The sequence below is a fragment of the Lissotriton helveticus genome, chromosome 4_1 (genome assembly GCF_964261635.1).
Source record: "Lissotriton helveticus chromosome 4_1, aLisHel1.1, whole genome shotgun sequence".
Classification (NCBI taxonomy): Eukaryota; Metazoa; Chordata; class Amphibia; order Caudata; family Salamandridae; genus Lissotriton; species Lissotriton helveticus.
In genome coordinates, this window is record NC_136063.1 from 1,631,213,690 (window position 1) to 1,631,232,241 (window position 18,552).

Below are 18,552 nucleotides of genomic sequence, written 5' to 3' on the forward strand. Positions count from 1 at the left end.
AAGCCCTATTGTGTCCTGACTGGTCCTGCATCCCCCTCCCTCACCTATATCTCTGGCTGGTCATTTGGAATTTGAGGTACAGAGAATTCTTGACTCAAAACGTGAGAATGGGCACTTGTTTTACTTGATCGATTGGAAGGGATATGGTCTTGAAGAGTAGTCTTGGGAACCAGCCAGTAATGTTCATGCCACTCAGCAGGTTTGTTCCTTTCATGCTTGTGACCCACACAAACCATGGCCGGTAGATCATTTCTTGAGGGGGCTCCGGGGAGGGACTGCACCCGAGCCCCCTCCTGTGCCCATGTGTATTTGTCCAGCACACGGGGTCCATGTTGCATTACCCCAGTGACGTTTAATGGCAGCCATGATACCATGACTGCTACTTCTCAAAGCCCTAGGTTCCATTGCACAACATAGTACCTCTCACCCACTGGTACTAGGGCCTTGGTGTGATTTCCCCTTGTACACATTTGAGTGAAAGAGATACATGTGTTTCCTGATTAATTGGGTCCCTCCATCAAGTTGCACCTGCCCTTCCTTAACGGTCAAACCATTGTACTAACAAGTGTTTCCTTCAGGGGTCAATGAGAGCCTTCCAGTTTACCACATGCGCTGCGTATCACACATGAGCCAGCTACATTCATTGATGTTCCGATATGGTATATACGCCGCACCAAAACACGAATCATGGCTTGGCCACGCTCCCTGCTTGAACTAGCTTCACCCGTCCCACTGACCTGCAGGATGAGCCGGAATCTAGCAGCGCTGCAGTCTTCTTTATTCTAAGATGAACCAGTGGCTACTGTGGTCCCAGCTCAGTCGACGTCTCTGTCATCTCTGCTTCTTGAACCATGAATCCTGTTCCCTTGCGGCTCCCTGTGTCAAGGTCTCGAAATATTCTTCGAACTTCTGACGAACTGGAAGACAAGGCTAAGTACTTGATATCAGGCTAGTGCGCACTAATCCTTCTAATAGTGTTAAGCAAGACTGAGTGTTTCAGTGCCTTCAAACTGTAAACATTATCTCCAGACTAGCCCCGTGATTTCTTCTAGCACTTCAGGCGTTTTCACACTCCAAACCCTTCTTGCAAACTTGGTGCTTGAACTGTAATAGTGTAAGAACTAGACACTACACCCATGTTTCTCTGATGAACAGTTGTGACATGATCTAAATCATCATATAAATTGCGAGTGTCCCACTTATGAGAATACACATGGGGTTCTGCTCCTGATGGGCTTCCAGGCTAACGAAGGGCCTCACCATTTCCTCATCGGAGTCAATATCTTTAACATCTTTGATGTCTGCAGCAAACAGTGACTTTCTGTAACGTTGGTACCAAATGGTCTTCTTAAACTGGAAGAAGTTTATTGCTGAATAAGCCCAGTATTATTCCTCAGAAGACCGATATTACGGAGCCAATGCTGGGCCGGCCCCAAGAAATTAGCATTGTACGAGGGGCAAATATTAAAAGGTGTACTCTCCTTATCTTCTACTCGTATGTTCTATGCTGAAAGCAACCTGGCCCCAAGCTCATCTTAGAGACTGATTTGGAAGTGGTTGATGTAAGTGAAATAGACTTGAGGTCTTCAAGGTATCAGTGTGTCAATTGTCTGGCATAAAACCTATACATTTTTTCTCCTGGAACACAGAGGTCAAGTAGCACTTGAAACACATCTAAACCGATGGCGGAAGAAAATGTGATGTGGAGCCTGTATCTGGATGCATTGTCGGTTTCAGTGGAAGTTTCACATGACACCGTTAAACCAAAAACAACTCAATGTTCTGAGCTCAACACTAGATGGCAGAAGTGCGCACAGTATGTGATCTAGAGCGGTATATGCTGCAAACCTTCAGCTCGTTGTCAGTGAGATCATGAATATCTGTTCCTGGAGATTTTAGTTGATGTGTGTAACTTAGCAGAAACAAGGCACCTTTATAGAACTTCCCTCCTGTTTTACAGGGTGTTCTGCTTGAACTTCTATCATACCTCTACGTTCAAAAGCCCTCTTTTCATTGGGTTCTCTTGGATGGGAACCTCAGGATGGCAAGACTGTCTTGGTTTTGGCAACTGTTTTATGATTATGGAACTTTGTTGGGAGTTGAGTAGCTAAGAGAGCAATTTAAACCATCTGACATTCTATGTTGTTGTTTCTGAAAAGTAATAAAGATGTAAATCATAAAACAATTTGGAAGGATTAACTGAGATAACAGAATGAGGAACTGAGTCAAAGCGCCCATCATGTAGCAAATCAATCTGACCCAGGGCTTGTATAGTAAATAAAACTTTATTTATCTCTTTGTATCCCAGATTAACATTGAAACAGGTATAGGGCAGTATATGATACAATTATTTATTAACTATTTACAATTTACAATAGTGTAACCAATCTCTGGAAAATATAAGTACAAAAGTGTAGAGTAAACAATTGAGGTACTGCAATTTGGTTTGTCATTGTTGCTGAAAGGTTAAAGAATCAGTCCTTGAGAAACTATCAACATTGAAAAGATAGGTCCAGGGTCAATTAGAGGGTCTAATCGATAAGAAAATCAATGAAACCACCACCCCACACAATTATTGCACGTTATTTAATCTTACAAATAAGGTTAAAAAGCAGAGATAAATTATTACGTTTATCTTTTAAGAGCTACTGTCAGTCTGACGACAAAGTAAATTCATAAGACATTTAAATTATTTAATACCCAATTCCTCAGAATAAAATACATGGTGAGGTTTAACAACATAAAAAACATCAAACGTGTATCTATGAAGGCAAACAGCATTTGTGTCACTCAAGGCAGTCTGGTCTGTGCCCGCAGCCTTTGTTTCTCTGATACCTCATCTTAGGAAGACCGTTGAGTGCAGTAGATATTTTTACCCACAGCATAGTCAGTTCTCAAAAAAAGAAAAGAAACCCAATGGCTTCTAAGCAGCATTGATGACACTATCAGTGTTAAAAATATCCTCAGGTTGAAGTCCGAAGCCAAGACTAGAAAGAAACATTTTAGAAATAACTGTTAGTATTGAGAAACAAGACACTGGTATTAATAAATCATTTAAAGGAGAGAAACTGTCTTCTGTTCCCCCAGTGCTATCCAAGTAACATAAAAGAAACTCCACCTGTCTAGACAAATCTAATATAACATTACTTGGATGACCGTGGAATCCCTATTCCTCAAAGCTTCGATGATACTCTGGCACTTTATAAATCATAAGTATAATTCTTTGAAAAAGGGCTGCACATTTAGCTACTATAAGTTTCACAATTCATATCAACGAAAGTCTTTTAAACCTGTAACTGTACAAATGATTAAAGAATACTAAAAATGAGTATAATCAACAAAGGGTTAAGCAATCCTAACTTATTACTTCCTTTCTTGGAGGCATAAAGGCATTTTGAAAAATTAATACAATACTTGTGAAGAGGAATATAAAGCTACCTTAATTCCTCCTCACAATAGCTTTATAAAATCTTGCAGACAACAGTGAGCCGAAACATGGGTTTCATATGTAACAAATACAGTAATGATGGTACTTTTGCTAAAAGCAACCATCAGTGTATGCAAAATGTATGTTCCGTCGTGTTAACAAGCATTGTGGGCACCAAAGGCCCCATCTCTAGCGTCTAAGAGGCTTTAGAGGCAGAAGTACTACTGGGTCGCAATAAACTGGTCACAATTTACAACCATTTTTATGATTGGTAAAGAATTTTACAAACCAACTTATGTACCTTATGCAGTTTGTAAATATTTCGATTCAGAGTAGGTAATTATCCGCTCATCTACTTCATGAACATTACTATAGTAGGTTGCAATTGTGATTTATTCCGATTGGAGGCCATCATAGGTATCGTGGCCTCCTGGCAACACCAGACCATCATGTCTGTGATCAATTTTCAAGAAACTTTTTTATAATTTTTTTTAACAAAAGTCTGTTTAACTTAAGGGTGCTGGGTAAAAAAAGTAAAAAATATGTACTTTCTTTTTTAAGTTTCTTTGACATTTGGCAGTGGCCCCCTTTTACAAAAGTCTAGGAACCCTTGGGTGACACCTTACTTTTTGCAAATGGGTTAGAACTCCAACTTGGGAGTCTGTAACTTTTCAACATTTTGGAACCAGATTTCTGTCGCAGGACCATGATACATTACTTAATCGGTGTATTGAAAGGGTGCCTAAAACGCGCCATTTCCAAATATCAAGTTGGTAAGAGATCACAGTCCCATTTTAGGAGAAGGTGTCTGCAACCGTAAAATGCTTTGTATATCTGGCTCTATGTTCACTATCATGAATACAATGATGGGAAACAGAAATAATATTTGTATTTACAACAAAAACAGATGATGATAATAATCTGCCAAAGAAGTCACGAAGGGGGAAATGAGGCTTGCTCGTTTGCAAAAGGAAAGTTCAACCAGCACTTGGCAACTTTAAGATAGAATAAGACAGTTGCGTCCATGCATTTGTCTCTGGGCACAAGTGGCACAGCCGGTTTCCTATGACGCCCAGCCCCTAGAGTGCAGCAAGCAACATAGGAAGAGTTACCACCACAACTTGCATGTGCTGGTTTTCAGACTGCCCCCTTGATTCCTGATCAGAGTTTGAACAGCAGAAAAAATGGCAGGGTCCACGGCATTTTTACAAAAGTGTCAACGTGTTCTTTAAGCAAGAGAAGAAAGAAGGGAGAAGAAGAAGTGGGACAGAGCAGTGGCAGAGCAGGAAATGTTTGAGCAGTGCAATCTGTCCCCTTGCCCTGCAGTTACAATGTAGAAAATCTTGAGTCGTCCACTATCAAGCAGCAGAAGCCTCACTTAATACAGACTTCAAGCAGCAGAAGCCTAATTTGTTAGGGATTTGGAAATACAGGGGTGGGATGTGTGGACGGGTCCATGATCTTCTGCCTGCATAGTGCCTCACAAAACCAGGACCCTGAGAGCAAAGGTGTAGGTGCGGGTCACTCATTTCCGACTCAGCCAGGCGCAAAAGCAGTGAATTAAGTGGTGTAAAGTGTCCACCCCTGATAGATTTTGTAGCCTATGGAGGATGGTCCAAGTCAACAGGAGCATGGTAAGGAAGTGGATTAGTGCAATTTAGAAAAACAAATTCTTACAACTTGGAAGTTTCTTGCACCATAGTCATTCAAAGTATGTTCCGTTCCTAAAGTGCCAGGGAAATAGAGGCACCATTAGATCTGTATTCCAAAACAGACGGAGGGCCTTGTGAATGAGACGATGGTCACTTAATGTGACATTCTCCTAGCATGTGTTCTCACAAAAAACCACACAGGACTGCAATAGGGAGGCGTGTGCTAGCCAGGCAGTGCTGCAGATGAGAGGCCAACGGTTCAGTGAAGTACACATAAAGATCAATCCTGCTCTGTGCAGTGACTAATTCAGTTAGGTTCTGAAGGAATGGTAGGGAACTTCATGCAGTGGTAGTTGGTTATGTGATGGGGTCACCACTGTTCTGCTGACAGTTCACTGGTTGCTCTTCTGCAATTGCCTAAGCTGGCATTTTATCAGCAACACTAAGGAACCATTTGAGAATGATTGGAGCCCAATGTTTTTCTTTTCTTGTGGACTGTGTTGGACTGTGTTACCTAAAATGGCCGTGTGTGAAGCACCAGAAATGGAAAACCAGTTCGAGTTCTCTGTGGTACCTTCGGAAGGGTACAACATTACAATCCCTTGAGATATTACGGACTGCAAAATTAGGCTCTGCGAGCACATTCAAGACAACATTAGTGACACTGAGCAGATGCCATGTTTAACATGGCTGGTCAGCGAGGCTTTTTGTTTTTCCCAAAAACATTTGGAGTTTATAATTGAAAAACAGAAAAAGGATATGTCCCTGAAACGCTGGCAGTTTTCTACCAGCACTGGGGGTACTTTCTTCAGTTTCCGGTCTCTCTGAGAAGGAAAAAAGTACCTCTGAGATTCCACTCTAAAGAAGGCAAATGATGGCCTGTTGTACTTTGACAGACAGTCCAATCCCCGAAAAGCTGTTGGTCATAGGTGTTGCCATCATAAACATGACACTTCCTATGACTTTAAATATAACGGGGGAACCACATGTTTTGTGAATGAGACATGTGCCATATTTTGAAGGGGTACCACATCCATCAACCTTTAAGGAAGAACCTACGTTCCTAGGAATGATTAGAAGTTCTACATTGCTGAGCCCTGCTGCGATGGCAGAAGTCCCTGAATGCTTAGAACCAGTCAGAGATCTTGCATGCCAACACTGCGGAGAGGTACTTAGAATTGGTAAGTCAGAGCGGACTAGGAGAAAAGCTCCACTGGACGGCCTGATCCAAAGAAACTCACTTCAGCAACAGATATGCCAGTGTGAGACCAACATCTAACTGCGGCTGAAACCTTGAGTTGGCAGCTCTCACCACTTTGAACGCTTGCACCAAAAGCCTGATGACTCTTAGCCACATATCTCTCACAGCTATGAGGCTGGTGTGTGTGCCCCGTGAGTTACTGCATGTCAACACTAAGTCCTGTGTTTCCAAGAACACAAACACTTGTCACTAGGATTGTCTAACTGCTTTTGAATATCACAGGCCCGGGACACCTAACCAGTTGCCTTGTATTTTATATATAATGGTAGTGCTATTGATATATCTATGGCTGCGACAACCACTGTATAGTGCCATAGTGGGGATACTAGGGAACTTGGGCGTAACTCAGCTGGAGAAGGGAGATCCTTTGGGCTATTGCAAAGATGATTAGAAACAGTGCACGCCTTTAAGATGTAGACAGGGCAATGCAGGGAAGGAATAAAGACAGGAAATCTAGAAATTCTAAGCAGAAGCAGGGGGATGTGTGTGCTGATGTAGATTTGAATTTCTGAAACCAGTCAGTGCTAGGCATATAGATGAATGGAGAGAATGAATGGGAGGAGGTGAGGGCAACCATGGACGGATTTAAACAGATCATGAGGAGCATATCCTCAACAATATTAGTGGAGAAGTGTGGCTCAAATGGTTAGAGCGGCAGACCCTGATGCAGAGGTCTGGTCCGGGACCAGGGTTCAATACCAACCTCGGCGGGTCTTGGGCTCAATTTCCTAGGACCTGATAATTCTCGCCTCGGTGCCTATTCTAATCATGGGTCCCACTCTGCAACTCTGGGCAATAGCTTGCTTAATCTCCACAACGGCCCCAACAGCGCTGGGAGGCCTGGCTTCACCTTGGGGGTGCCCAGGAGTGTACATTTCACAGGGAAAAGCCAGGAAGCGTTCATAAGCGGTATACGGACAGCGCCGGGACACTTCCGTTGGAGGTAGCTGTGCGCTTTACAAATGCTGGCATTTACATTTATTTTATTTATTAGCTACTAACAATACAGCACTTTCAGGGGAAATACTGCTACTTCCAGACTTCACTGTGGGTATTAGCACTTCAAGCAGGACCACTCGAGGAAAGCAACACAAATCTTATTTGCACCTGTGACCAGAGACTGTGATGGAAATGTTGCTCAGAAGTCAGAATTATCACACGCTTTTATGACCGAAGCCATCAGAAGCCATGGTTCTCAGACACGAACATGGAGATTATGCATGAGATTATGAAGGGAAGACATTAACATGCTGTACAGTAGAGTATGCTGGCGAGCAAAACTTGGCAGCCACACAGAACAGATTGGATTTGGGGGTTGCCTCCCCACCATGCATTCATCACCTGTAAAATTGGAGGTGAGGAGCATGAGCACAAACATTCTGGCTACTGCTATTGGTGGCAACAGTCACAAGTGCTAACACACCTAGGCTGCACTGACAGCCACCCTATGTGCAGAAGATGGAGACTTGTGTGTCTATTATAGCAGATGTCCATCACTCTATTTAAAAAGCCTATCTGCTGAGCCATCTCTACAATGTCATATGCCTCTGACTGTGGGGCATGAGGAATGGCACGTAAAAGGACGAGACTGTCATCTAAAACTCCCAAGAGCTAATCAGGAAAAAACACAGCCAGGAAAATCTGCACTGCACGGAGGTACGACACTAACTGTGATTTCCACACAAATTTCATTGATAAAGTTCCAACATCAGTGGTGTCCCAAAAGAACAGACCATCAGCAGCCACAGTAACACATTGCACTGAACATCTTCTCTTATTGGAGCTTGACATGGTGCCAACAATGACTTCACAGTAACCATGACCTACTATGAAACATATTTTAGAATTAACTCACCATCAGCAGCTACATAAGCATGGTCTGCACAGTGCCCACAGAGGTTGGCCTTTTTCCCCATCACCCGTCTTTTGTGAAAGAAATCTATTTCTTACCCTCTACGGACCCTCCTGAAGTGCACAACTAAGGAGTAGCTGCATCCATACTAGTGCCAGGATGTAGCTTGCCGTTGCTTCCACTGGATTAAGTAACTAGTATTTCCCTTCTTATACTGCGGAGTTGTCAGCATCAGTTTATGTATGATCAATAGTTTTTACCTGCAGTAAATCTACCAGTTGCCTGTCTTTATTGCAAAAGTTACATTGATCTCAACTACCATGTAAAATCCGATGGCCCTAAACAAATGCACTTTGGCTATCTATATACTTTGCGGTATTTTAATTGTAACAATCTGGTGGCTTGGCCACCACATTTCTCTTCACCTTAAAGTAGATTTTTATGTTATAATTAACACTGTATTTTAAATGAGACTGTAGAATGGGGAAACTTTATAACAGTGTCACGTATACAATGAGCCAGTGTATTTGATATCTGTACAGGGAAGTTTAATATTATTTCGACCGATTTAACACTTTTTCATGTGTTGAAAGCAAGTAGTGTTTATAGTCTGCTACATTAGTCCAACCTGGTGCGGATTAAAGAATTGATCAGGTAACGTCCTGACAGGTAGGTAATGCTGGGACACATTTTATGAATGGGAGAACAAAGTAGCCTACGGAGGTCGCAGCTAAAGTGATAAAAGTGAAAAGGTTCACTTGACTCTTGATATAATCCCTGAAGATTTGGGGGTGAATGGAACTTGAAGTTGAGTGGAAAAAGATGAGAAAAGAAATGTTTTGTTCTCTGCGGAAGTGACTAAGTAAATTATTTTGGCCCAGATAGCATGGACTATAAGTACTGGAGGACCATCCTGTATGAGGTTTTAGACACACTAACTATTACAAATGTGCAGTTGCGCTAATACAGGACACAGAGTAGACCTCCTGCAAATACGTAATTTACACACCTAGTAGAAAGAAGACAAAGGAGGAGATTGAAGGTGGTGGTTGGTTGAAATTTCTTATGAAGTACGAAGTGATATGGAGTGCGAGACAATAGGTGACAAAATTCCTAAGTGACTTCATTTCAGAAAGAACACCTAGGATCCTAACATAGTTCCACGAAATGTGAATCAAAGCAACCATAGACACAGGAGATGCAACAGGAGGCAGGGGCAGTAAAATACGGGACACTACAATGATGCTGATGGTTTACTTACCTGAAGCAAATAGACTATCAAGAGGAATAGTAAGAAAGGGTCATCAGTAATCAAAAAACTTCTGTAATTCTGGGTGGTCGTAAAGAATTGAAAAACATGGAAATATAATAAATAAAAAGCTGTCTGGCGGGACCAAATAAGATTGTCACAACTGTGATTAGCTTTCCTCCAAACTGGTGTGTTTAAATAAATAAAGTCCACATTTGTAAAGCGCACAATCACCCGTAAGGGTCTCTAGGCGCTGGGGGGCCGTCGGGAAGATTAAGCGAGCTATTGCCCAGAGTCACATGGTGCTGGGCTGACCTGCCGCCGGAGCCGGGGATCGAACCGTGGTCCCCAGATTCCAGCGTCAGTCGCCCTGGCCGCGGCGCCACACCTCTTCCCTGTTTGGGGATGTTTTCAGTGAGAACCAGAGGCTGTACAGTGGATCACAGAAGGAGAGTCACTGGTCTCTTAGCCACCGATTCCTGATGTTCTTTTAGGATGCCCTCTAACTTATGCTACACAAAGATGCCCAGCGCCACTCCTTTGGCGTTTTTGGCCCCTATCATCGGTGTGCATTCTCGGAGCTTGAGGTGTCATCTGACAATCACATATGTGTCTTGGTGAAGGGGGGGCTCTTGAGGAGTTTGAAAGTTGTGCTCAAGGTTGCATGCTTCAAAACGTCACTACAATAAAAGTACCTTTGCTGCATATGCATACGGCCCCTTTTCACTGAAAAACCATATCTGGCTATTTTGGGCCAAGAATAATACAGAGATTCAAATGTTGCAACATTTTTCCTAAACAGAAAAAATTGCATTCATTTTGTAAACAAAGATTCTTAGCAAAAATATGATTGTTAGAAAAAGTTGTTATTGTTAGCATTTTGAAAGGGGGAGACCACACCCATTTCACAGCTCTTCTCAGGTTGCAGACAGCAGCTTGGGGCAGGAGTTTTCTTAAGTGGGTGCCTAGAGATGCCACGTTTATGCCTGGCATGAGCTAGTGAATAGGAATGACTATTGGACATGCCCTAACCAATGGGGTAAAATTTCTGAGGCCAACCGTACCCACTTTTGTCCTGGGAATATAAAATAGTGGCCTCCCCATATAAATGACAAATTATCTGGGTTAAATCTACGCTATAGTCAAGAGACAAAAGATGATATGGTAAATGTCTTTGAGTGGTAGACAGTTGTTTTTGTATGTTAAATTAGCCAATAAAAAGAACTTGTTCACGATAGGGGATGTCTTCAGTCACACTAAACTTGGGTCCTGAGGGCTGTGTGTGTGTGTGGAACTGTACTATAGTATTCCTAGAGTTCTCCTACATCTAATACTAAATCCCAGCTGGGATAGCCCTTGTATCCACAATAAACCAAAAAACAGAAGTCTGTTCCAACAGACCAGACAGTAGGTACACAATAATTGTTTTGGAATCCTGTTTCCCTTACTTTCAAGTGTGCCCCCAGTGTTGTATGTAAACCAATTAGACCGGTCACTGTAATTTCAGAAAAGATGCTCAAAGGCCCGCACCGCATTTTCTGCCAGGCTCAGAGGAGTCATCGCTGTCCATTCAGGTCAGCCTATTGTTTGCTCCCGAGAGGCATTTCAGCAGGCATTTCAGCATTTCATACTCACATCTATTCAAATGTAATTATTGAGAGCAAGATGTGGGACAGCAAATGCAAACGGCCTCAAGAGGCCTTAGGCAGGGAAGAACAAGTTAGTTACCTTCGGCTTATCTGATAGAGACTCTAACTGCAGATTCCTCACCTTGTGAATTTTTCCAGGCGGCAGGCTGGATCCAGAAATGTTTTGTAGCAATTCTTTCATGCATCAACAAATGGCGTAGTGCGGCTTCGTGTGGGGTATAGCCCACCCAAGATGGGACGTCTGTCACTTTTATATGCACCACCACTGGGTGCTAACGTTAGTTTCTTTCTACACTCATGGACGCGGATCTATTGAAATCAGAATGTGGCAGTATTCAGAATTCCAGATTGGGGTTCTATTGATGGGCTGCATGAGTCTATTCCACAGAAAGATGGGTGGGTGAGGAATCTGAGGTTAGAGTCTCTACCAGAAAAGGCGTTATCGAAGGTAAGAAACTTGTTCTTCCGACAGACTTCTAACTATATATTCCTCACCTTGTGAATAGATACCAAAGCAGTACCTCTCTAGGTGGAGATCTGGGAGCGATGGGGCGAAGTGCCTGTCCTGCCAACCCTGGCTGTCCAGGCAGTAGTGCTTCATGAATATGTTGAGAAACGCCCAAATAGTTGCCTGGCATATGTCCAGAACGGGCAAACCATGCGCCAGCCCCATTGTAGCAGCCTTTACTCTGGTGGGACAAGCGCGTAAACCTTCTAGGGACTGTTTCTTGGCTAGCCCATAGTATGTCTTGATGCATAAAATAAGATGGTACTCTTTTCACTGCTTTACCTTTTTTCGCTCCTGAGAAACTGACAGAAAGTTAGTCATGCTGTCTGTACTCCCTAGTCCTAACAACAAAGAAATTGAGGGGCCATTTAGGATCAAGGCGGAGGAGCCATTCTACCTCCTTGGAAGGGTGAGGCAGTGCATAGAAAGCTGGCACGTGATGGATTGGCCTATGTGAAAGTGTGTGACTACCTTGGGTAGGAATGCCACTTTCGTCCTGAGAATGAGTGTCCGGGGAGAACGAAGTCTATAGTAGTACCACGGACATTCCTGAAGTTCAATCACTACCTGACAGATCTTATGGCAATAAGGAATACAGTCTTGATAGTTAGCAGGCGAAGGGAACAACTGTTCATCGGTTCTAAGGGTGTGAAAATCAGGTAGTTAAGAACCAAATTAAGGTCATGCTGTGGCATCACATACAGTATTGGCAGGAACATGTGGACCAGTCCCTTCAACAAACGCATTACAAGAGGTGACTTGAAGAGAGACGGCTGATCCGGTAAGCACAAGAAGGCTGAATGGTTACTTTTAATTGCAGTCATAGCAAGAAAAACAAAACAGAAGAACACCCAATAACTATGCTGTCAGAGGTGGAATGCAATGGGAGAAACACCAGACAACAAACTTCTCCATTGTCCTCATAAATTGATTTTGGTAGATGGGTGCCTGGCTGCCAGGATTGCATTTACCACACTGGGCAGGAGATCGAAAGCCTTCAACTGTCGCTGCTCAATTCCCACTCATTTAGGTGCAGGCTCAAGTGCAAGACTTGGCCCTGCTGCTATGACAGGGAGTCCTTGCGAAGAGGCAGCGAATCGGAGGGTATGTGCTTATGGGCAAAAGATTTGGGTTCTACACTCTCCTTTCCCCGTCAAGAGCAACTAAGATGCAGCTCCACTCTAGGAGTAAACATAAACCTGAGAAGTCTGAGCAGCGTTGCAAGCACCCCCAAATTTAAGGTGTTATTCTCTACTGAGGAAGGAACTATATCATGTAATACGTGGCTAGCAATACCCAGCACTGTCTGCACCAACAATGGTGAATACTAAAGACTTTCAACTAAAGTGAGTGCTATCATGCACTGCATTTACCACAATGCATCTGGACAAAATATATGCTCATGCCAATCAGTGTGCTCCCTCCCATCTTTTATGATTGGCTCCTTTGAGTTATTGGGCTGACAAGCTTACTGGGATGCATCTGCACTCTGGGAGTAGTAGAGAAACCTGAGAGGTCTGTGAGCAGCATTACCAGCACCCTTCATTTAAGGTGTTACTTTTTACTGAAGAAAGAAAAATATGCAAAAAGACGTGGCTAGAGATACCCAGCACTGGCTGCATCTACAGTGATGAATACTAAAGACTTTCAACTAATCATGTATGGCATTTACCACAAAGCATGTGGGCGAACTGTGTGCTAGTATGCCAGGCAGTGTGCTACCCCAACCACGCTGTTGAGCTGAAAAATAACAAAAGCCTTTCATCACCCCAGGCCTAGTATTAACGCTTATAATTAGTGAAACACCAACCACGCTAACCTGGAATGAATATAAATAGACCCTGAAATGTTGCGCTCTTGCAACAGCTCCTCTGAGAAGCATAGCTGTGCCTTGACACAAGGGAGCACCCAGTATAGGTCAAAACCCAAACACTCACCTCCTTAGAGCGCCACATAAATTATGCAAAACAATGATAGGAACTCTGGTTGTGTCCAGGTTTAGGTGTAGGGCTGTTCCTGTTGGACAACAACACCAGCAACACTCTAAATCTGCCCACCACAAATGTGTGTTTTACACAGTTTTTAAGCATAGGTTTAGCACACTGCGGTTCACAGTGAGTTAGAAAAGAGAAACACACAAATATATTTATATGTAAATATATACAAACACACATCCCCATATAAAGTGTTCATATGTATGTATTTTAATGATTTCTTTGTTACAAGGTCTTGGCAGACAGCTAAGTCTGTCAGACTTACAGAGGACATTTTAGCAAGCATTATTACAGTGCAAAGTTTCTACCACTGGGGTTATTTTAATGGAGTAATCAACACTGAAATCTTTCCTATAAGTTACTATAAGGCTTGGTAGGCTCGTGTCTAACCTTTAATTAATTTGAGTGACATAACGTTATCCTCTGTATGAATTTGATGTTTTGTCTAACAATTTTAAACGTACTTGTTTTTATGAACTAATTTTTAAGCAACCTCCATTTGCTTGCTGCTCTGATTATTTTCTTCCGTCCCAGTTGGATCTGGGGGGCAGGGGGGAAAGGCGCATACGTTGACTGCGCATTACACCTCTTTTCTGCAGGAGGTGGCCATTTTTAGGTTTTGCCTGTCGAAAGCTGCGCAAGCAGCGTTTCGCGCAGGCGAAAACATTTGTCTAGAGTATGTGTGTGTAGTCCCGCCCGTGGGCGTTCCCGAGAATTTTAGGCTTTTGCCCACGTCATGCGGCTGTGGGCGTGGTTTTTTCTTTTTTTTTTAGCTTTGTTTTCGCCATTTCGGAAGTGTCCTTTGCAGGGGTGGGTTGCGCGATGTCCCGCTGTCCGTTCCCGCCCCCCTCGCGCTGTCCGTGAGCCCGTTCCCGCCCCCCTCCCGCTGTCCGTGTGCCCGCCCCCCTCCCGCTGTCCGTGTGCCCGTCCCCACTCCCGCTGTCCGTGTGCCCGTCCCCACTCCCGCTGTCCGTGTGCCCGTCAATCTTATGCACATTCACTGTTTGGCCTCTTTGTTTATCTGCCCCTCTCTGCTCCCCAGGCCGACAGCTGTAGTGTGCCTGTAATCCTGGGGCAGTACTGTGTGCTGTAGGCGAGGTGCTGAATACGTCTCAAATAATACAGATGAGTAGCAAGAAAAATAGAAACAAAGCTGCATGCAATCAGACGAATTTAAAAAAAAATCAGACATGGCTAGTTAGTTTACAGGGGGCCGCATACAAATTAAACGGTAACACCGCCTCCCTCCTTGTGAAAAAGCAGCAAGAACTAAAACAAACATTACTTCCTGTTTGGGAGTTGTCGACACTACTGCACAGCATCCTTTGAGAGATGATGGATGCCCGGGGCGCAGGAATGGGGAGGGAAGACCAGGCCATGTATGGAAGAAACTCTGCGGCCTCGGGCAGCAGGCGAGCACTCTCAGAAACAGAGGAATGCGGCCTCCTGAAGCAGCGCCTCGAAGCCACATACTGCCGCGAGGAGCGGGCGCTTCGAACATGTGCACAGGGGACACCGTCCCGCAGCGCCAACAGAGCACAGGGCCACCGTTCCCCACACACCGGGGCCGGTCTCCGTGATCTGCGGGTGCAGCTCCGCCAGATTTACATAATTTCCGCCCGAAACACTGCATGGTTTGAGGGCTCTAGTTAGAGGATAGGAGGACAATAAGCTTAGGTAAACTAGAGACACCCTGCTGTTGATTATAGCATTTGAGCGGCGTGAGGCGCTACAGAACCTCTTTTTATTCGGAGAGGACTAGGGTCACAGATATTATTCGCAGAGGAGCTCTCTTGGACCTCTCCCAAATCTAGCGTAATTTGAAACAGACTATGTTCTATTCATCTCCAGCCTCACAGCGCTTGGCGAGCGTTCTATTAACGAGGCGCTTTTGTACTTACAGAGAGTCCTCTCTCCAGGGTCCTCCTCGCTGGTGTCAGCAGCACCAGGAGCTGGTTAATCACACTCGGAGCACGAGCCTCAGGGCAATGAGTGACCGAGGGCTGCAGAGGAAATGGGAACTTATTTCCTGTATCAGTGCTTAGTGTTGCTCTAGTATCTTTGTAGTGCATTATGGTAGTTGCAGTCACCATTATTTTTCCACGGTGGAAGTGCCAGTTCTTTTTTTAAATATTTAGCATACAAAGTCATGCTACCTCAGCACTCGATCATTAAAAAGTAGTAAAAGTTACCAACTTTGGCCGCACACGGCTGACGTGCGGGTTGATTTTTACATTTATTCCAGGATTTGTGGACCCGGAAACACCCTCAGTTATTCTGGGTGATCTGCGCGGTCTAAAGTGGGTCCAGAATCCACAAGTATGCAAAGTATCCACGCACCCAGAGACACAATCTATTTTAAAGAAATCCATGAGCTAAGATACTCAGTTTATTTTAAAGATGAATTGCAAAACTAAGGGGCGGGAGGGAACATCACTTTGGGCCTCCACCCCAAGGATCTGGGGGGGACAGGAGCACATGGGAACGCCCATCCTCCACTCTTCGGTCTACACAGTGCCCAGTGCACCTCGTTGGGTAATGGCAGCAGCAAAAGACATGTTTCTGTGAGGGTTTGCCAATCACAGTGTACAGATTCTGCTGCAGGTGTGCAGATTCGCAATGGACTATGGGAACCAACCCCCAGATGCATCAACAACCCATTTTGCGATTCCTTAATAGCGAAAAATACCGATTCGCTATTAAGGAATAGCAAAATGGAATGAATCAAGAAATCACTAAAAAAAATAGTGATTTCTTAGAATTCCTTAATTGCGACTCGCAAATTGCGAGTCGCAATTAAGGAATACCTCCCCATTCACATAGGAATGAATGGGAAGACAATCTCAATCTCAATTTGCGAATCGCAATTAGCGAATCGCAAATTGAGATTGCGATTTCAAGGGTGCAGGGGTGTCCAAAGGACACCCTATTGCACCCCTGAAATTGATCTGCACACACACATGCCCTTAGGGCATGTGTGTGAGCAACATGAAACTTTGAAAAATGCACTTCAGTGCATTTTTCAAAGTTTTTGCAAATTACCATGAAGTTGTACTTCATGGTAATTTGCATGCCCTATTAGCGAATTCGCTATTTTTAAAACTTTCATGCATTGCATTTAAGGAATCTCAATTTGAGATTCCTTAAATGCAAATAATCGCAATTTAGCGATTTCTCTATTTGCGATTTTTGCATTTGGGATGATGCATCCCAAATGCAAAAATACCGGTCGCAAAGGGGCAGATTCTGAGAATCTGCCCCTTTGCGAGCAGATTATTGTTTGACGCATCTAGCTGCAAGGCTCCCTCGACAATGATGTGTTAATTTTTTTATTTTGATTCGCAGATCCTTGCAGGATCACAAATCTCCAGCGGAGCCCCAAATTAACAGTTAGATGTCTCTGTAACCATCTGAAGCCCCCTCAACACCTTTCTTTAACGTGAACGTCTCAAAAGCTACTGAACTTATTTACACCAAAGCAAGCAGAGGTACACATTGGAGTAAACTTCTAGTTTTATGCCAAGTTTAAATCAATTCAGTCCAGTGGTTTTCACTGCAGCATAGAACAAATTTTCCTATGGAAGTGAAAATGGAAAACACCCAATTTTTTTAGCCTCTTATTTACCTCCTCCCCTGGGACTGATCAGAACTAAACTTGACGAGCTGAAACGTATCCACCACTGCTATCCGATTGTATAGTTTCATGCAGATTTAGTAAACGGAAACGGTTTCACATTCTAACCAAACCAAAAACGTGCTTTTCAGTCATCCTAACCATAAATTGAGAGTTGCTACAGCTGTAGTGTCACGATACAACATTTGTTTAACGTCAAACCCCATTTTAGCCCACGCTGCTCTAACTAGCGTCCATTTACTAGAGTTTGGTTTAAACATTACACAGCAGATTCCCCTGTAACATGCTCCATCATAGGCTGCACAAGACACTCACTTTGCCTGAATCATAATTTCTGGCAATATTCCAAGAGATTTGGGCCCAGAGTCTACCTTCATAGCACACTTCTAGATCGTAATTTTCATCTTGAGGTTAAAGTTCATATAACTTGATCAAAATAGACCTTCCCAACACTTGGTTGCTGCAAAACACAACCCATGACAGCTCCCTTATAGGGCAAAGCCTCCTTTAAGCCTTCCAGAATCAAATCTTGGATCTCCTTTGGTAAAGCTGAAGTCTCTTTTCGACTGATAATTGCCCAGTTAGGAAACTCTTCGATATTCAGTTATGTTAATCCCTGTAAAGAATTTGCATACAATATTCCATATCCTACACTTAAAGCCCTACAGAAAAAGAGTGCAAGGGAGTGCTGAGTGACTAGGGAGTGCTAGGGAGTGCAGAGAGCAAGGGAGTGCAGAGTGCAAGGGAGTGCGAGGGAGTGCAGAGTGACTAGGGAGTGCAGAGTGACTAGGGAGTGCTAGGGAGTGCAGAGTGACTAGGGAGTGCTAGGGAGTGCAGAGTGCAGAGTGCTAGGGAGTGCAGAGTGACTAGGGAGGGCTAGGGAGTGCAGAGTGACTAGGGAGTGCAGAGTGACTAGGGAGTGCTATGGAGTGCTAGGGACTGCAGAGTGACTGCAGAGGCTAATGGCAATGTAAATGACAATGCCATTTATTTATATTTTTCAAAACCAACACATAAATACAAATTTTGTCATTTACAATGCCAATAGCTCTAACTTTTCCAAAGGCGAAACCATTGCATTGTAAATGCTTGTTAATAGTGCTGTGCTCTTCCAGGAGTTCGCACTCTAGCCTCTAAGCTACGGCCCTCCATAAAATGGCCAGGGAACGGACGTGTGCAGCGGGCAGGCCAAAGGCAGTCCCATCTGCGCCAGTCCGCGGCAAAGTGCCACAATTCCTTGTTCTTTTACACCGAATGGACAAATCTATTCTGCGCATGATCTGCAGATGTTGCGCCAGGTGCCTCTTCCCAATTATAGCACTATTA

The 18,552-nt window shown here is 43.8% G+C and overlaps 1 protein-coding gene across 4 annotated transcripts in view; it reads right to left on the reverse strand.

Moving 5' to 3' along the window:
- Positions 1-2,266: 2,266 nt before the first annotated feature.
- Positions 2,267-18,552, reverse strand: part of GOLGA4 (golgin A4) — a 717,645-nt gene continuing 701,359 nt past the window's right edge. For all 4 annotated transcript variants that reach the window (XM_078688271.1, XM_078688272.1, XM_078688270.1 and 1 more), the window contains one exon: positions 2,267-2,987. Coding sequence is in view for 1 of the 4 variants with exons in the window: in XM_078688269.1 (XP_078544395.1) it covers positions 2,964-2,987 (24 nt within the window). In the remaining 3 variants the exon portion in view is untranslated. The remainder of the gene's footprint in view (positions 2,988-18,552) is intronic.